The sequence below is a fragment of the Echinops telfairi genome, unplaced genomic scaffold (assembly GCF_000313985.2).
Source record: "Echinops telfairi isolate 266 unplaced genomic scaffold, ASM31398v2 ScPeMD7_7469;HRSCAF=8507_0, whole genome shotgun sequence".
Lineage (NCBI taxonomy): Eukaryota > Metazoa > Chordata > Mammalia > Afrosoricida > Tenrecidae > Echinops > Echinops telfairi.
Window position 1 is genome coordinate 92360284 of NW_022111372.1, and position 21105 is coordinate 92381388.

Genomic DNA, 21105 nt, shown 5'->3' on the forward strand with positions numbered 1-21105 from the left:
CAATTGATGTATGTATGGATTGCGATAAGCGTTGTATGAGTCCCTAATGAAATGATTTTTTAAAAAAATCTGCTGCCCAGAACCTCTTTAAAGTATTAGAGAGACAAGATGCCACTTTAAAGACTAAGGCACACGTGGCCCAAGCCATGGCATTTTCAATCGCTTCATTCATATCCATGTGAAAGCTACCCAAGGAAAAATGAAGAGTGCAGAACTGCTGCATTCGTATGGGTGAAGAATAAATAGGGACGGTATGGTGGATTCCCAGAAGAACAAACAAATCTGTCTTGGAAGAAGTATAACCCAAAGTCGGGGCAGCAAGGTTTCATGTCATGTACTTTGGTCAAGGCCAGACCCTGAAAAAGGCCACCAGTCTTAATAAAGTACAGAGTCAGGGACACCCAGAAAGACATTCACTGAGACAGATGGACACAAGGGCTTCAGTGGGCTCAAACAGGATCACAGGTGTGAGGATGTGGCAGAACGGAGTAGTGTGCTGTTGCGTTCTGTCTAGGGCACTATGCACTGGGCCCAACTAAATGGCTCCTGATAACAATGTAGAGATGAGGTTAAAAATACGATCTGGAGGTACTTTTCTGAGGAGGAATGCAAGCCTAGTTAAGGGAGCATCTTGCTTTGCAGATTGACTGAAAAAGTTTAGAAAGACAGCACTTTAATGTCATTTTGATTTGCCTAGGTTATCTATCTTTGCATTTTGATTTGGGATTTATCATCTAAAAATCTGCAAAACAATCCCCCAAATTATATAAATGTGGAGAGAAAAAAATTTCAAATCCCTGAGAGAAAAGATATCGAAGAGATTTCTTTTCCAAATCCCCTTCTGGACAGAATAGTGCTGAAAGTCATAGAAAATCATGGCTATTTTTTCCCCTAAGGAACCTACCCCCAAACTCTGAAGTTTACAATACTTACTGCCCATGTATATTTATGGAGAGCCACAGGCAAGGTTTCCCCCAGCTTTTTATTGTAATTTGAGTGAAAATTTACCGAATAAATTGGGTTTCCAATCAACAGTTCATATACATTTTGATTCATGGTGCTGGCTGCTATTCTCCCAGTAGCACTGGTCCTACTGGTACTTTATTATTTCCTCCTTCTCTGTGTTTGTTTTTCCGTTCCTCCTTCTGTCCGATTCCTTCTTGCCTTCTGAGCTTTATTCCTGGGCTTTTATCTCCTGTGGGGGAATGTAGCATCGCCATGATGTTGGATCCATCTCATAACTCTGATTTGGCTGAAAGCTGGGTCACGGCGATTTCAGTTCCACCACAAGGCATTCGCAAGTAGCTCAATTCCGAATAAAATTCATGTACCCATACTTTAAATTAAACTCCTAGATTTTAAGCATCTATTATATAAACATGAGGCAAAAAACATGAGTATAAAATCTTTGAAATAGTTATTAAACAAAAGATATCACAATGTGAAGCGACTGTGTGTCAGCCTATCTTCTGCATAGGTCTGTGTGTTTTTGAAGGTGGTCTTTCCATCTCTCGAGCCTGTCCTTGAAGATTTCTGTGCATCTGGTCTATACCATGTCAACGGGCAGCTCGAGCTCCCTTGAGGGACTCAAATCCTGTTCCTTTTCAATGTTCCCTGAGCTTTGGGAACAACAAGCAGTCTGAAGGGACAAGATCGGGGCTGTCGGGTGGATGGGAAAAAATGAACCAACCCAACCCCCTAAATCCTCACAGGACAGCCTTGCTATCCTCAGAATGAGCAGGTGCACTGTCTTGATGCAAAAATAGAACTTTCTCCATGTTCCTGGTCTTTTTCTCACTATGTAGCATTCAATGTTCTGAAAACTTTTTCCGAATAAACCCTTGTGATGGTCCTATGTTTTTAAAGAACAATCAATCAAGATTACTCCTTTGGGATCCCGAAAGACATTTACTATATAACTTTCTAAGGGGATCTCTGTGCCTTGAATTTAACTGGCGCCACAGACTGCACCCTAAGGAGACGAAGACTAATGTGTTACCAAGAGAACTGTCTGCAGCCATCCACAGAGTACAGACACGGCGGTTAAAGCTGTTTTATTTGGAACGAGCCCATGCATGTGTGACCTGGAACCCCAGAACAATACTTTTTGACAACCCTCAACTGTGAGGTCCCTGGGTGGAATAAATGATGCACTCGCTCGCTAAATTACAGGCTAAAGGTTCAATCCTAGCCAGTGGCACAGTAGAAGAAAGAACACGTGACTGCGTCCGTAACGATTACAGCCCAGAAAGTCCTGTGAAGCACAGTCCTATGCAGCCATTTGCAGGGCTGTAATGGGGTGGAACTCCCTCGATGCCAATGGCCTGGTTTGTTTTTGATACATCAGGACAAATTTAGGGAATCATTTCAGATCACTTAGCAACATTTTTGATGTGTGTGGGGAGGTGGGGAGGTGGTGGGGGGCATGTATTTGATTTTAACTTAATGTGTGTGAGGGCAAACTTTTTTCCACTGGTGATTTCCACTCTGCTGGAAAATGGGCTGCGGCTATGTGCTTAAGCAGTACCATCCACCCATCTCCCCCTATCCCTCCACTGTCAGGAGATCCAAATGCCTCTGACAGCACTGGGGTTGGGGACAGAAATCCTGCTGGGCTATGAGGTGTGAGGGCTGCCTAACACCATTTTTATACATAAAGAAAGTAGAACGACTAATCACCAAACACATTTATTTAATAAAGATTGAATGGGTCACCAGGCAAGAATCTCCACCCTCAACCAAGTGAAACCCAGCCGGGCTCCTGACTGGCGAGGAAGATCTTGGCCGGGGAACAGGAAAAGTTGACAGGAAGCCGCTCAAAAAACATGAATGCGGGCACTCCAGTTACAATCTCTGAAAACGTCAAGCAAACGTGGCCTGGTTTCTTGGAGGAGTTGTGTCTGAGGCAGTCCCCGGAGCCTGGGTGTCAGAGGGTGGGGACTGGGCATGCCTGAAAAACAACAATCAGGGAGGAGGCTGAAATTACCATGGGGTATTGTGAGGAGGAACAAGAAAAGGCGGAAGAGTTCTTAGGAAAAATTACATGTTCGAGGGAAATTTTTATTTTCCAGGTTGAAGAAGAGCAAGCAGGTTTTGTCAAGCAAAAAAACCTCTGAAGAGGCCGTTTCTGATTGAGGGTGAGTGAAGAAAAAAACAAAAAGTAGATCCTCAATCTAAGAGAGAGGAGCCTCCTCCCTCCTCGGGATCCCAAGCCAACCACAGAGGAGCCAATTCCTACATTCCAAAGAATGACAGAGATAAATCACAAAAAATCAGAGCTGTCTGTTCGCGGTGGAAGTCTTTGGCAAAAAACAAATAAATAACATGCAATGGTAAAAATCATTCAAAAATGTAATTATTACTTATCTAATGCTTATTCATTGTGTGATTCATGTAATCTCAATAATTTAGCACTAAGCACCAAATTCATCACGCGCCCAGTGAGATTTCAAGGTTTTTAAATATTCCAAGAACAGGCATGCCTATCCAAGCTGGTATAGGCTTAAGGTGGGGCAGCACCTACCTCTACAGTGGAACTTCCTCTTCCTCTTCACCCACAATGCAAAGACCCCATTCTCTGACTTTGGGTAGGAAGCTGGTGGGGAAGGTGAGTGGGACAGCCTCAGGAAGCTCTCTGTACAGGAAAAATATATACCTGGGCTGAGGGATGCTAACCCACTGTCATTGAGTCAGTTCCTATGCATAGCCATCATCTGTGGTGTTTCTGAGGCTATACATCTTAATGGGAGCAGAGAGCTTCAACTTTCTACTATGGAGTAGCTGGTGGGTTTGAACAGGTGACCTTGTGGTCAGCAATCCAACACTTAACTGACAGACGGTACCACCAAGGCTGAGGGAACAGACCGGAAAAAAAGGATGGTGACTGAAGGGAAACCCTCCAAAATGATAAGAATGGTCATTTATAGTGTTAAGCATGTAAGCGAGACAACTAAAGGTGATCTCACTTAATCTTCACAACCCTGCAACAAGAATATGATTACTCTGCTTTGCAGATTAGAACACTGAGGCAGTCACAAGGGCTTGCCTCCTTCCTCTCCATAAAATGCCCCAACATCTGATATATTGCTCAACTGATATAGAGAACAACAACAATAAAGCACAGCTGCTGTTAGTTCTGGTACACGGCAACCTCATGTGTGTCAAAGCAATTTGCTCTTTGTTGGGTATTCAATAGCTGATTTTTGGAGCAACATCAGCAGGCCTTTGTTCTGGGGTGACTTTGGGTGGACACCCAATCTTCCGGTGAATAGCCAAGCACTAACTCTACCATAGAATAAACAAAACAATAACCTACTGCCAAGAAGTGAATTCTGACTCATAGTGACCCTATCAAGGGATTCCCAGGCTATACATCTTTATGGGAGTAGATAATCTCAACTTTTTCTCATAGGGTAGCTAAAGGGTTTGAACTGCTGACCATGAAGTTAGCAATACAACACTTATTTGGCAGTGGCACCAAGGGGCCACCATATAAGACAGTAACCTTATTTTCCTCCATATATTTACATGGAATACGAACCTTCTGAGAGCAGAGCCTGTTGACTTTTAAAAACTGGATCTCCAGTACTCAGAACAATGCCTGACACAGAGCAGGTGTGTTCAATTCCGATTTGCTGAACGAGTGTTGACTAAATATGCAGAACAGAAGTAAAATCTTAGAGCTCTCTCTCAAGGCAGGTTTCCCCCAAGAGCAGCTGAATTCAACTCAGCAGGAGCCCAAACGCTTCCCACAGAAAAACGACTCGGGCTGGACACCGGCCTTGTTCATCCTCAGAATTCCAGGGACTGTTCTCTTACAGTTCACTGGCCACCAAGATGTTCAAAAGGAGGGACGAGAAAAATTCATTTTATTTATGGGGCACCGAGTGGTTGGTTACTTTTTAGGGGTGGGGACCAAGTTTGCATTCCTCCATTTGTCACCCTCCATCCTCCCAGGCTTTCGAATGTCACGGAGAAAGCATTTACCCGTTTGCTTTCATTTGGGGGAGGGCTGTGCTATAGTGTCTTGGCTTGGGGCTGAGAGATCTCTGACCTTATCTACTTCCTCTTTAAAAATCATTATCATCCCGAGAGGAGCTAGTTTGAAGCCAGCTGTGTTGGCCCAGGTGGAACGGGAAAGGAACTTACTTTTGTAGGTCTAGGTAAGAACTCATTGAGCAACTTCCCTCCTTCGGGGCAGGCCAACCCTGAGTGTTCCCGCAAGAGTGGGTGGGGGAAAGGCTCAGCCAGTCTACGCTGGCGCTGGGGTTGAAACCTAGGTTCCTGCTTTTGCAATGCTTTTTGAACTGTCTGTTTTTGCTGCCTCAGCCATTAGCGATGGGTTTTGTTTTGTTTCTTAGAATCTAAGTGATGAGTCATTTTCTTTCAAAGAGGATGAAGACTGAGAGGCTCATCTCCACAGTGTCCTGCCCCATAGCAAGAACCTTCCATGCCTTTCTACCTCACCCAGGCAGTTGACCCAAACCCAAGGCATCTATTTGTTCATGACTCAGGGGTCATAGACCCAGAGGTCTTGTGTCAGTCGACTGTGGCGGCATAATAGGCACCCCAAACTCAGTGGCTTAAAACTACCACAATGAATTGCTTACCGAGGGGCTGGCCTGGTCTGACTCATGTGGCTGCATTCAACTGGCTGGTCAACCAGTGGTTGAACTTCACTGGGATAAACAGGGTTGGAAACCTCTAATGGTCTTTTATCCTTAAGGAGGCTCAGTTGGTTTTCTTGTCTAGGCAGCTGGGTTCCAAGAGGACAAGCCACAAGGCTGAAGCTTGAAGCCACACAGTGTTAATGCACATCACAGTCTACTTGTCAGAGCGAAGTGGGAAGGCAGCAGTGAGTTCAGATCCAAGAGCTGTACGTCTTGAAGGGAAGAGCTACAAAAATTCGGCGGCCAGATGTAAAGCACCAGTGGTCTACAAGAAGGCAATAGGAAGCTAGTGAAGAAGCCTAGTTGTTGAGCGCTGATAAGGGAGAGCATCTGTTACCAAGTAACAAGGGAGTTTCATGTAGCCTTAGCACCGTATCACCTTTCAAGAAAAGTTACATTTCTGCATTTTATGCGAAGTCTCCTAATTTGTCATTTTTATTCATGTTGTGGCTGTTGGGAACATATATAGCGAAATATACACCAATTCAACACTTCCAAGGTACCACTAAATGACATAGATTACATTCTTTGAGTTCTGTCACTTCTTACCCTACTATTCTGATCTCTTCCTTCCCCAGTAAGCAAATTCACTGCCCCCTAAGGTCCTATCTAATCTTTAAGATGTTGCCAATTTATCGCCTAGAGATAGATCTTAAAAGAACATAATGCTCAAGGCAGACGTTTTTTTACTAGTTAAGTCAAATTAATGTTTGGTTTTAAGAAGACTTCAGGGTTATCTTTTTTTTGTTTGTTTCAGGTTTAAAAGTTTATCTCAGGACAACAGTGTTGAAGAGTTCTTACAATCTTCATGGCTCGAGGAAGTCTGGAGTTCATGAGAATTTGAAATTTTGTTTTGCATTTCTGCCACCTGACCCACCCCGATCAAGACCCTTCTATAGAATATTAAAAGGTTCAAGAACGGTAGCAGGGCATCATCCAGTTCTGGTCTCATGAGATAATTACTAACACATTCCATATCTTCCTCCCATTCCTGACACTCCTTCCTCTGCTGAACCAGGCAAGCAGAGACCAACTGCTGTGCTTTGGATGGCTGTGTGTAAACGGCTAAGACCCCAAGCACTTTGTAATGAACTCAGAGGACGAACAGAAGCACTAAACATATTATTAGGCCAATTTACTGGGATGGCCCATAAATGATGACTGCAAACCTCAAAATCAGGAAACCAAATTACAGGAGCTTTTTGATTGGACATAAGCAGCCCCGGCAGCTACTCCTCACTGTTCTTTAATTTTGGTCGTTGGCATAAATATATCCATCACAGAACTTTTTGCAGGTGTGTAACTTATCAATAACAATTACAATAATCATCTGTGCAATTGTATCTTTAATTAATACATTTTCATTATGTAAATGCAACCCCCTCCGGTCTCCTCCTTCCCTGGTAATCATCACTCACATACGTCTTTCTCCATACATCTGTCTTTATGTAAGTGAGGCCATAAAATATTTGTCCTTCTGATTTTTGATTCATTTTGATAATTTGATTGATTTATTTCATTCAGCATAATGTCTTCCAGCTCCATTCATATGGCAGCATGCATCAAGACTTCGTGTCCCCTGAGTGGTTATTCCAGTGCATGTAGGTACCACATTTTATGGCACATCCATTGATGGGCAATTAAGATGTTTCTACCTTTTGACCATTGTGAATAGTGATGCAATGAACATTGTCCAACTCTCTATTTAAGGCTCTGCTTTCAAGGCTTTGAGTATAAGCCTAGGAGTGGAATTGCTGCTTCATATGGTAGCTCTACTTTTAGGGTCTTTTGAGGCATCGTTACACTATTTGCCACGATGGCTGTGTTATTTTGCATTCTTAGTATGGTTTTCAAGTTTTGTAGATCCTCATGAACATTTTTAAATTTTTTGTTGTTTTTATTCCAAATCTTAGCTTTCCTAGACCAAACTCACTGCCATCGTGTCAATTCTGACTCATGACAACCTTTTAGGTCTGGGGAGAAATGCCTCTGTGAGTTTCTGAGATTCTTTAAGGGAGGAAAAAGACCATCTGTCTCTCGGGAAGCTGGCTCGAAGTTTTGAACTGCTGACCTTGTGGTTAGCACCTCAACTCTCAATCACTATGCCATCAGGGCTCCTTAGCTATCTTACTGGGAATGAAATGGCATCCCACTGTGATTTCCCCCCTCCCCACTGTGATTATTATTATTATTTTTGCATCCCTCTGATGGCTCAAGGTACCAATCTTTTCCTGTGACTGGTGGTCATTTGGATAGTCTCTTGGATGAAATGCCAATTCAAGTCCTTTGCCCAGTTTGCGACTCGGTGATTGTCTTTTTGTTGTTAGCCTGCCAGCATATAAATATATATATTTGTTGTTGTTGTTGTTTATTGGATTTTTGTCGGATATGTGGTTTCCAAAGAAATTCTGTCAGTCTGCAGCTTGTTGTTTTGGTAAAGTCTTTTGATGAACAAAAGTTGAAGATTTTTACGATGTATCATTTATTATTTTATGTCAGTTTTTGCTTGTTATTATATTAAATAATCCACTGTTAAAAGCTAGGCCTGACAATGTTACAACTGCTTGTTCTTCTAAACATTGTTATATGGTTTTAGTTTTACACATTTAGGTTATTAATCCATTTTGAATTGCTTTTGTCTATGGTATGAGGCACGGATATGGCTCATTTTTTTTTAATGTGGAAATCCACTTGTCTCAGCGCCACTTGTTAGAGATTCTTCCATGTCCTTTAAATAGACTTAGCATTCTTTTTTTTTTCTAATGTGGAAATCCACTTGTCCCAGCACCACTTGTTAAAGAGATTCTTCAATGTCCTTTAAATAGACTCAGCATACACGTTAGTTAAAATTTATAAATGTTTAGATTTATGAACTCTTCATTTTATTCCATTAGTGTGCATGACTATTATTATACTCATACAAAGCTGTTTGGTTACTGCAGCAGAACAATGTGCATTAAAATCAGGAAATGTGAGTCTTCCTACTTTGTTCCATTCTTTCCACATTGCTTTAGCTAGTCAAGGCCTCTTGGATTTCTACGTAAAGTTGAAGATTAGCTTTATTATTTCTGTAAAGCAGACAATAGGTTTTTTCCTTGGGATTAAGCTGAGTCCATTGATTGCTTTGGGAAGTTACTGACATCTTAAGAAACATGAAGTCTTCCAATCCATGAACGTGGAGCATCTTTCCATTGACTAAAAGCTTTTCCAGCAGTGTTTCATAGTTTTCAGTGTATAAGTGCTTCATGTTCCCACTTAGATTTAGCCCTAGGGATTTTATTCTCTTAGATGGAATAATTTCCCTGATTTCTCTTTCAGATTTCTCATTGCTGATGTACAGAAACTCAACTAAACTTTTGGATTGTTGACCTTGAACCCTGAAAGTGTTAAATTGCACTACTAGTACTGGAAGTTTTCGTGTAGATTCTCTGGAATTTTCTATATTTAGGATATCATACACAAATAGCAATAATTCCACTTTATGATTCAGTTGCCTTGATGGTGGTGTTTTTTGTTTAAAATCTAGATCTCTTTTTTGTGTGCTTGTCTTATTGCTCTAGCTAAGACTTCTAATGTAGCATTAAATACAATGAGTGAGAATGAGCACCCTTGTCCTGTTCCTGATATCAAGGGAAAGCCTTTTATCTTTCTCCATGAAGTATAATGTGGGATGTTGGCTTTTCATATACGGCCCAAATAATTTCAAAGAGTTTCCCTCTATTTCAACATTCTTTAAGGTTTTCATTAAGAAAGGGCATTGAGTTTTATCAAATACTTTGTCAACATTTATAAATATGATCACGTAGATCTTTTCCTTTGTTCTAGTAATATGGTGCATTATACTGATAAGAGTTTTCTCATGTTGAACCATCCTTGCATTCCTAGGATAAGTTGTACTTGTACATGAAGCCTTTTGATTCTGAAATATTGGTTCAATTTCTTTTTTGTAAGTAGTGATTGAAGGAGAGACTAGAGCCCTTCAGCCAATATCTTTTCCCTTCTGTTCAACAAGTGTTTCTACAGGCTATATTTATCGATTCTGATTACCTCAGCCTTTCTCATAGCCCCCCTACCCTAGAATGCTCTGAACCCACTCATAAATGTTACCACTTCCCACCTCACCCTTTATTACCTACCTCACCTTTCCCAATACTTCAACATGGTATATGTTCAGCAGCTATTCAGATAATATTGGTTGAACGCTAAAAGAAAGTACTTACGAACTACCAATGCTACTTAGCATTGACTTAGTCCACGTGTCTCCTTCTTAACCAGATGTCAAGCTCTAGAGAGAGATACGGGTTTACCACAGGTAACTTACCACAAGCCTGGGTAAAAACTGGGTCACACAGGACGTGAATTTAGGTTAGGAATCAGGCTTTCATCCTAGCTGACCCACCATCCTTTGATCTTCAGGCGAGATGACTACTCCAAAAGTCCTAGCTCAGGAACTGCCTAAGATTTCAACCCAGAAGCCTTGTCTTGCAGTGGTGGTGGAATAGTGGCAACTCTAGTTGTGGTACCTGATCTAGCGTTAAGCCCACGCAAGCAGGAAGGCCAGGCACTCCTTGAAGAGTTGGGAAAGAATGACCAATGACCTAGAAAAATTAGTCATCTCAGGTGTCAAAGTATAAGGAACAACAGACATGGTGCCTTGGTTATGATTTCCATATGGTTATAGTGATTGTCTAGTCATGATGAAAAAAAAAAAAAGTGGAGAAACTGAATGAAATAGAAAGGAGAAATGGCGATTTCCTGTTGACAGACTGTCCACATCATGCATAATTAATTAATAAACAGACAGTAAACCCAGGTGGGTGGTAGACCTGCCTTTGTGTTCTGCTTCCATTTGCATCACGAATTGTTTCCACTGAAGGAGCTCTGCACACTTCAAACTGGGAAGAATGAAGGCTGAGATCCAAATGGTCTTTTGGTTGGTTGTGACTGAGCCCAGTTACCACCAAGTTCTTGAAATTAGTTTAGAGAATTTCTGTGGCCCCTGTTTGCCAAGACTGCCTATACTTCTTTTTTTTAAAAAATAGCTTTCATTAGGGTCTCTTACATCTCTCATTACAATCCACACATTCATCCAGCGTGTCAAGCACGTTCGCACATATGCTGCCATCATCATTTTCAAAGCCTTCTCTTCCCACTTGAGCCCCTGAGACTGTCTATACTCTTGTCCATGGTTCACCAAGCACATTAAAGGCAGGAAAGTTTGAGGAGCAACAACTTACTAGAGGTTTAAGAAATGATCTATGAACTTGGTGCAGGGATTATGGGGGCTTTGGCATGGTCCTCACCACCGGGGCTGTGACAAAGGCACTGCTTCCACATCAGTAAGTCTTCCTTGACAGCCACACTCACAGTTTTCCATCAAAGACCACTCGGCTTGGAGGGACACCATTCTTGTTGGAAACATACCCACACTTCTACCTTTAATCTTCCTCCAATGGCAAACAAACAGAAGCATCCCTGGCATCACTCTTCCTTCCCCAGGAAAGCCCCCCAAATCTGTGCCAGATAAGCAACAATCCCCCTCAACACAGTGAAGCAAGAAGAGTAATCTTTTATAAAAAAACAAATCACATCAAAAAAACAAAAACAAGTCACAGCTAGGCACTGATAAAATAGAAAACAAGCCAGCTTCCCTCCTACCCATCTTTCAAGACCACAAAGGAACATTTCTGGCCCCTGGAAGTAGACCTAGTTTCTTTGAGGGACTGGACAAGCAGCCTTGAAGGTGGCTGCACTTGCTACGGGGCCTCAATGCACGAGAATGAAACCTGGACTCTTGCTGTTTCTAGGGTCCGCGAGGAGATCACAGCCAAGCTGAGGTTTGAGGATGCAGGGACTCGAAGGACTACTGGGGACTCTTCTTTCTGGCAGGACACAGAGGAAGCATTAAGCATTTCCAACAAAGTCACGGAGAAGGAAAAGTGCAGCAATGTGAATGAGGGAAATGGACTTGGCTCCTGACCGACCGAGCCACTACGTGTCCCTGGATACCTGTCAGACGACAAGAAATGCTCTGCGTGCCCAGCAGCCAGCCCAGGCCACAGCCATCACCAAAGCCGACTCAGCAAGATGGTAAATCAAAAAATCATCGAAGCTAAGAAGCAATGTGCTAAGAATAATGATTTCCCTTAAAAGCGAGATGATGGATGTTCAACAAACCTATGACAAACTAGCCACACTCTAAATTTGAGGAGGCTTAAATCATATTCACTGGACAACAGTTCAAACTCAGAGAGGGTCAGAGAGGAAATTCTGGGCAGAGTTGTCGACTGAGGCCCCAGTGCGGCAGCAACTGGGCTCCATACTTACAGTGAGTTGGGCCGAGTGGGTTTGGCCACATCCAGGTCTGGGTCGCTGGAGTTCATGTTTGGCTGCAGGCTGCTGCTGGAATTAAGGATGCTGTTGGCATTAGAAGAAACAACAGATTCCAAACTGGAGTTGATGATGCTGTTCCTTTGTTCCTCTGTGGACACAGAAATGGCATACGACTCATATTAATACTAGCCTTGTTCCATAGCTACAGTCTGATCATATGAATACAAAAATGGATCAGCAGGGAGTTTGGATTGAGACTTCTGGCCTCGGTGAAGCTAAGAAAAGGGGACAGAAAAGTATAGGAATTAAAAGTAGGGAAGATTCTAAGGGATTGTAGACTACTCATGAATCTTTAGTGAGATCCCCTCCTCATCTGGATGGGGCAGACCCCCGCCTCGAGTATGAGCCTCTTTGCCCTGGGGCACGACACCATCAACTGTGACATGTTGACTAGCAAATGACCAGAGCACAGAGCCCTTCTGACTCCCACATACTCGACCACCTGTCTTTGAACCTAAAATTCCCGGTTCAAATATTGCCCTACTTCACTAGGCCATTTTTCTCCAATTTTATTTCACCTTGCTGTTATCTGGCCATCACTTCTTCATGGTGCAGCCACTCCAAATTCCTGATCCAAGACTAAAACAAAGCAAACACTGCTCTGTGTTGCCTCTAGGTACGTGCATTTAAATATTAGTTAGTTCTTTGATAAATAAATCTGAAGTAGGTCGCTGACAGGGCTGTGTATTTCTTTAAAAGAATACTGATTCCATGGTCTGAATATACGTATCAGTGCTTGGAGAATATGACCAAGCCAGGAAGGGAAAGCCTGAGATTTCTTCCAGAAGCCACCACAGATTGGCTGTGTGGCGTTAGACAATATCCACAGCACTCTTCTGAGTTAACCTGTCTGGACAACGAGGAGAATGATAGCTGCCTTGCACAGCTAACAGGGCTGTCAAGTGGACCACGGAAGATCACATGCAGGAAGGTGCTTTGTAAACTCTGGAACACTCAAAGAAAATAACTTTCTGAGTCTCCCCCCACCCACCCATCTTTACAAACTTGGAACCATACTTTGGAAAAACATATTTAGGAGGGTGATGTTGCTAAATGGCACAGGCACCATTGCTGGAGCAAATGCTTATGAGCATGCAATGTCATTCTCACCCCACATTCATGACAGATATACCATACTGGAATCTGGGGACACTTTTGACAATCAACATACTCATCAAGAAACACAAAATCTGGGCTTACAAAGGGCAGCTATATCATCCTCTCTTTGTACCTTTCTGAAGTGAACCAGGGGGATACTATATCCCAGAGGATACAGTTTAGAGGTTGGTATTTGAACTCAAGTCTCTTTAAGCCATCAAAGTGGTGATGTCGTGCAAAAATGCTTTTCCTCTGCACTAGTCATGTCTATAACAATAAATTAGGTCAATGAAATGATGCTACAGTGCACACATACATACACACAATCCTCCTCATGTCCTGGAAAATCTTTAATGCACTGGCTAAAGCCTCATGGAGGAATTTTAAAACCTCTCGTGGCTATTGGTAGAAACTGGACTTTAAGCAGACTTTGTAAAAAGTAGAAGATTAAATTGATTTCTGTGATTTAGAACTAGTCATATTTCAAGAGCTTAAATTTAAACAGAAACAACAACAAAGAAAGAGCAACCAAAAGGGTTACGTTGAGCCAAAACACACGAAGACTAACAGCTTGTAAATGGGAACTTGCTATGGGGAAAGAACAACAAGGCTGAAGTGATATAATTCAGTCCCCTCTCTAAAGAGAATTCCACTTATCAGTATAAGGACCATTATCCTCTGCACAGAACTGTCTCATCCAGATTCCTGAATTGTTAGGGGCTCGAGATCACCATATAAAGACAGGGCATGAAGAGGACTATTCTCTGAGGGATGGTTAGAGACTTTTTAACTTCACCTAAGAGGAAGGAAAATTCTATGAACACTAGCTTGAAAATATGAAGGCCACGCTTGCATGGCACACTTCCTAAATTCTTAGGCACTAGATGAAAGTTGCTGTAGTTAATATTTCTCTTGGGCCTATGTTTACTTGTTCATGAAGAGCTATGATTCTATAAACTTGAGAAACCACCACCACCCTGCTTTGCCAAGAGTGTATTGTGACGACGGGGCTGATGAGAGGTTCCATAGAGTCCGCTCCGACTCAGAGCAAACCAGCGTGTGCCGGAACGAAACACTGCCAAGTCCGATGTTCGCTTTCCTTACAATTATTGTGTTTAAACTTATTGTGATATCCTGGCTGTGTATCTTTTCAGAAAGGTTTGTTTGTTCTTCTGGCAGCCCCTGGGGCTATTCAATAGCCTTGCCCCACAGAGTAATTAAAATGCATTGATTCTTTTTTGGTCTTCCTTATTCCTTCTTTCCCTATTCAAGCTTATTTATTCATTGCAATCAAGCTGATGTCGACTCATAGTGACCCTCTAAGACAGAGTAGAACCACCCTTTTGAGACCGTGAATCTTTATAGGAGTAGAAACCTCATCTTTTCGCTGCAGAGTGGCTGGTGGTTTTGAACTGCTTATCTGGTGGTTAGCAGCCCAATACGTAACCCAGTTCACCACCAGAGAGCCTGTCAAGTGCATTAGTCTTTTTAATCCTCAGTTTTCATGCATCCATGACTGTTTATTGAGGGCCTTCTCAGTACCAAGCATGGTCTCAGGACAGCTAACAGACCCCGTACTAATTCAACTGGCATTGACCAAATATGAATTGTAGTGTTTCAACAAAGTGATATAGCACAGGAATCAATCACTAATCTGTGCCCCCCCAAAAATGGTAAAACTGCTACCTGGCCAACTGACTGGAAGAGGTCTATATTTGTGCCCAGGGAAAGAAAGGCAAGCCAACAGAATATGAAAATAATCAAACAATATTATAAAATATCACGTACAAGTAACATTTTGGTGAAGATAATTTAAAAAACAGTTCCAGCAGTGCACTGACAGGGAGCTTGCCAGCAAGTCAAGCTGGATTCGAGGACCTGAAACCAGCGACAGCAATGTCGGTGTCAGATGGAGCTCGGCTGAAGGCAGAGAATACCAGAATGATGTCTGTTTGTGTTTTATGGACTATGCAAAGGCACTTGACTGTGTGGACCATAAAAACTACAAACAACACTTCAAATAGAAATGTCCTAACATTTCATTGTGCGCATGTGGAACCTGTACACAGACCAAGAGGCAGCTTGTTCAAACAGAAGGGACTGAATTATAAGCAGGAAAGGTCGGCAATGGGTCTGTTTCCTTTTGCCACACTTAATTCGATCTGCACGCTGGACAACATGAAGAAACGTGCTATCAGGATGGGGGTGGGGGGCGGGGCGGGTTATTAACAACCTGCCGTGAACAAGTGACACAAGCTTGCTTGCTGAGTTCGAGGAGGATCTGAAGCATTTGCTGATCAAAGTCAAAGACACAGCCTTCAGTATGGCTTGCAACTCAATGGAAAGAAAAACGGAACCCTCACGACTGGACCAACGGAGAACATCATGATAAACAGAGAAAGGCTAAAAGTTGTCAAGGATTTCATTTTACTTGGATCCACAATCCGTGCTCGTGGAAGCAGCCGTCGAGAAATCACATGATGTATAACACTGGGCAAATCTGCTGCACATGCACTCTTAAAGTATTAAAGAACAGAGGTATGGCATGGTATTTTCAAGAATTAGTGCATTTTACTGATGGTGCTACCAAAGAATATTGAAAGTACCACAACTGTCAGAACAAGAGAGAACAGGTCTGTGTGGGAAGAAGTACAGCCAGAATGCTCCTTAGAACAAAGAATGGGGAGACTTTGTCTCACCTACTTTGGACATTTAACAGGGGACAGTAGTCCCTGGAAAAGGATCGAGTAGAAAGCCATCATGAAAAGAGGAAGACCCTCCCTGAGATGGGCCGACTGAGTGGCGGCGGCAATGGAGGAGCGTAACCATCGTGGGGGCGGTGATGGTTGGGCGGTCTCTCGTTCGACTGTTCACAGCATCACCAGGAGCTGCGGCAGGCTCCATGGCACCAAACAACAACAGTAACAGCGTCGCCAGCATCACACGAATGCGCTGGTATTTTACTCAGAAATACACTAGGACAGCTAGCACCTGTTCATTTGATTACATGTATCGTACTTTCTCAACAGCCTAACACCGACCTAAATTTGGATATTTTTAAGGCAAAACTTGGAAATCACAATGAAGAAATTCTGTAAGGCTTTTCTTAAGAAAACCTAAGACATGTAGAAAATGTTTTGGAAATGATGATGGCAACATATATACAAATATGCTTGATACAACTGCTGTATGTAATGTAAAAGATGCCAATAAAATTATTTTTTAAGGAAAAAAAAGAAAATATCAGAATCTTGAAGCATATTACAAAGGTATGAGTCTGCAAATAGGATTTAGGCACCAGGTTTTGAGAACACATTTATTGTTACTGTATTCTGTAGACTGGCCATCTTCTTGAGCTAATAAGGAAGGTGCAGCACAAAGAACATGACATTAGTCTGGGATGAACCCACCTGAGAAAGAGGTTAGGAGTGGAAAATGAGGATCATTTCTGGACTGGGAAAGCCCAAAGAATAAAACAGGTGGCTAAATCCAAATTGAGCTTGAGGATTTCTAAAGCCATCTCTGGTATTTGTTTACTGGATGCATTCTAATTTTTATAAGAGGTGCATTATTTTAGAGATTGTATTCTATGGACACCTCTAGGACCTTTTCCCATATGACAGAACCCAGAAAAAAACAAGAAAGGCAACCACAAGAGCAAAGATCAGAGAAAGAAACTATCTGCCCAGCAAGAAAATCATTAATCCTAAAATTCCAGAGTTTCATAGCCAAAAGAGCCTGCCTCGTGCACACCCTACGAGATAGACTCTTTAATTACGCTCCCTCGAGGCAGCACGTGGCAAGGAAATCGAGAAAACTGGCACCCTCTGACTTTATGACCACTAGTTTCCTTCGGCATGCTGTTGTTGTTGTTGTTGTTGTTAGTTGCTGTCCAAGCAATTCTGAATCATGTCTGAAGCGAAACCTCAGTTAATGAAACTGAGAACATCTCAGCGGAAACATGTAAGCTGCTGCTGAAATGTGGACAATCTTACTGCGGGTGAGTAGGAAGGTGAAGACTGTTTCGGAGATGGGCTGGCAAATGAAAAAAATCAACAGCACATCAAATGCTTAGTTACGACAATCTATACTGAGACAAATTCTACAGCATTTGGAAGGAGTTAAGGAATAAAGAGAACATGATTCAGTGATGTCATTCAAATTAGGAGGATTTTTGATCAAGTGAGCAAATGAATATTTGCTCCTAACAAAACAATCTGAGAACAGGCAGCCTAGGAGATGTTGTTGTTATTATTTTAAATAAAAAATTGACTGAATTATTCAGTTAACAGAGCCAGCCTTCTTCAAGCTGTTGATATTCAAGCCCCAGTCTGGAGTTCTCACCAGAAGGTATAAGAAGGATGATGGGAATTATGTTACTGAAGAGAAAAAATGTATAGTCTAACTGACTTCAAAAGGAAAAAAATGCACCACAAAGCAGCTAGAAGTAATATCAACAAGATCCTAGAGGACCATTTAAATAATAAACACGGGAAGAATGTCCAGAACTTTGGAATATTTCTGAACTCCTTGAATTCTAGAACGAACGCTCATCTTCCCCATCAAATTTGTCAGTAAGAATCCCATTCACTTTGTCACCTCCAGCAGGAATCCAGAAACAAGGGAGTATGAAAATAAAGGAAATACCCCAGTAAGTACAAACAGGCCTGCTGATACACGGGGTGATTTCAGGAACCTCTGCTCTAGGGGGAGTGACCAATTGGAGGTGGAGCTGGTCCTGAAGGAGGTGAGCTTTTCCATGGCAGGGTCACGTTAGGAGCTGGTGTGGACACACAGAAGACATCAAGCATCCGACTTGTGAGGCCAGGTCAACCCAAATCTTAGGGTCTAGCTCCAGGGCTGTACACAGGGACTAGCTCAGGGGCTAGTCTAGCTAAACTAGCTCAGGGTTAAGCTCAGGTGCTGTACACAGGGACGCTCCATGAATGGTGAGGAGATGAATAATGCACAGAAAGGAGCAATGTGCAATTAAAATGTGTGCTGCTAAGATGGAAAGAGGCAGTTTTGTGTGACCGACTGAATTTTTCAGGCGCTACACACAGAGACCACCTCAAGTCCTTGAAACCCACATGCTGGTGCTGAAGTGGGAAGAGTCTTTGTTTTGGGTACAAATTGGGTATGGAAAAACATGAGTACGCAACCAAATCGCTGCAACTAAAAAAAGAAAGCGACTGCGTAATTTTGGTGAAATTGTTCTTGTTCTGGGGGTTGCCATGGGAATCCAGGAGCTAAGCTATTTCATTTTCCGTGTTTACCAAGTCCCTCTAATGGCACTCTGGCTCACTGTAACGGCAAACCCATCACAAAGGAGAAGCGGCCTCTCTGTGTATCACAGAACCCAGCGCCGAGGCCAGAGAAGCACACACAGAGCCAAGCGAAGTCACACGTCTTGACAGGCCTGAACGTGCCTGGGCCACTGATGACACTGAGCCAGAGGGCAGCTACGACGCAAAGACCTTCAACTTCATGGTGAGGTTTCCTAGTGTGCACAGAAGCCTTTCAGAAGACCGACCAGCCTCTCATTTTCCATGATATCTGCGAGCCACGCCCAAAGAAGAGGGAAGCCACGCCCTCTTTCCCAGCAGCTCTGGACGCCTTCCAGAGCCAAAGGAGGGAGCTCTCCCGCACAGGAAGCCAAGTGGGATGTTTCGCAGAGACACCAGGTTTGACTTAGAGCAGCAAGGCAAAGCAAACTAACTGGAGGCTTTCCCCTGCTGTGGTAAGGAGAGAGGTGCACTTTCTCCTTATTAGTGTTTTGCAATGACGTCTGCAATGCATCATCTTGACAGGATAGCATGATAATAGGGTGGCAGCTTGATGAATTTTGCAAGAAAAATGACGAGTGCACAGCAGCGTCTGAGTACCACCCCTGAGAAACAGCGAAGCACACAGGAATCAGATCCAGTGAAGCAATTCTCCCATCTCGTCTTATTTTCCTTCTCTGTCGTCTTCTGCTAATAGGAAAATGCCGAAGCACACTGAAATCTGAGGTGGTCTGACTTCCTGATCACCTAGTCGCAGTCCCTAGCATAAAAATAATCTTGAAAAGCAGTGTGGGCAACGTGCTTACACAAAGCACTAAATAGTGTGGTTGATAGGAACGCTGGCCATTCTGATGTTCTGGCCACAGCAGATAGTACGAAATATGAAAACTTCTGGCACGTTGTGTTCAGTCAAGTAACCATTGATTTGGGTCCTGGGTAGACAGACAGACTCACCCTCTCTCAGAGGGGCTCTTAATAACTATTTTCTTTACACAGGGAAAGACTGCAAATACAACTGGAGTTCACGGTGGAATGGGAACATCATTGCACTGGTCTGATACACAGGGATGGGACCTGGCTGCACAAGGGGAAGCAGCCCCGACACAGCATTGTTTCAAAATCCGAAAAGTGGGGGTGCACTTCTAGTTAATGGTTGATCACCAGATTTGCCACTATTCACCACAGTCCTCTCTTTTACCTGAGAACCTAGATTTGAAGAGAGACAGTCTGCTGTTGATCTGTGATTCTCCAATACAGTCCAGATTCTCTGCTGCTGGTTTACAAGAAGAACATTATTTGTGTACTCACTTTCATCCCAGGACTCTCCAAAATGGGGTTGAGATGATGATGTTGTTCTTGGGTGCTGTCGAGTCTTTTCTGACTCATGCCAACCTGGTAGACAACAGAATGCAATGCTGCCCGGTCCAGCCCCATCCTCTTAAGTACTGTAAGTGTTGAGCCCCTTGTTCTCCCCGGGTGCCAGTCCACACCTTCCTCTCACTGCCCCTCTCCTTGACCAGATGTTCTTTGCTCGGGGCTGGTCTCTCCCGATAACACGTCCCAAGTACTTGAGATGAAGTCTCACTACTCTTGCTTCTAAGGACCGTTCTGGTTGTATTTCTTCTAAGAGAGTTGTCTGTTTTGTTTTGTTAGGGGGAAAGGAAGTCCATGGTACTTCCAATATTCTTCACTAGCACCAGAATTCAAATTATTCTTCCATCTTTCTTATTCAAAGTTCAACTCTCACACACATGGGAGGTGACTGAAAATACTGGGGCTTAGGTTAGGTGCACCTTAGTCCTAGAAATGACATCCTTGCTTGCTCTTCAAAACCTTAAGGAAGCCATATGCAGCAGATTTACCAACCCGCGACATCTCCTTTGACCTCCTGAGTTTGTTGGGTTTGAGATGGTGGATAAAACATGTAATGAAGGCATTCAGTCTCCAATCACTGAAAAATAAGTCCATATGAAAGAAATGTATATTCCTCTCCATTTCAAAGAGAACAGGAAGCATGTGCACACAACTGTCATGTGTGACCCAGCCTCCAGCTGTGTAAACTGCCAGGCCGTTGTCTACTCACAGGAATGCAAACATTTGCCTGCTTTCTTTTAACAAGGTAGATCACATCATACCTAATGCTAAGTTACTTGCTATGCACATGGGACAATAATGCCATAGAAAGGGGCTTATAGTATGTTTCTTTTCATGTAATGATCTCTGCTGATTTTTTTCCCTACCATCAGCTTTCTACAGCATCATTTTTCAATGGCCACACCAACTCTGTGGGTTTCAGTCACACATGGGAACAGCCAGTGTGACAACAGGAACCTTTGGGGATAAACGTGCCTTTGCCAAAACAAACAGCTGTGTCCGGAGCACCCAGGATCTGCAGGAGGCCACCTGAGAAAAGGCACAGCCTGCAGTTTAGACAGACTGCTCAGAGACCTGCATTACGCAAGCCTTTGAATAGCATGAATTCCCAGTTAATTTTCAACAAGGAAGATACACATTGAGAAGTATAAAAGCTGAATTCTCTACTTCTCAGGGCCTGGGAGAGGGTCCAGGATGAATTAACTACACTAAAAGAGTTCTTTGGAGCTAGAATCCCGCAGCTACTTAACATGATCCATGCAAAACAAAGCCTAAGCATCCATGCC

General features: G+C 42.9%; 1 protein-coding gene across 1 annotated transcript in view; it reads right to left on the reverse strand.

Moving 5' to 3' along the window:
- The window catches only part of ARHGAP26 (Rho GTPase activating protein 26), a 529711-nt gene that overhangs the window by 86876 nt on the left and 421730 nt on the right, over positions 1–21105 (reverse strand). Inside the window, exon 22 of the mRNA XM_013005615.2 lies at positions 11997–12150. Within this exon, the coding sequence (XP_012861069.1) occupies positions 11997–12150 (154 nt within the window). The remainder of the gene's footprint in view (positions 1–11996; positions 12151–21105) is intronic.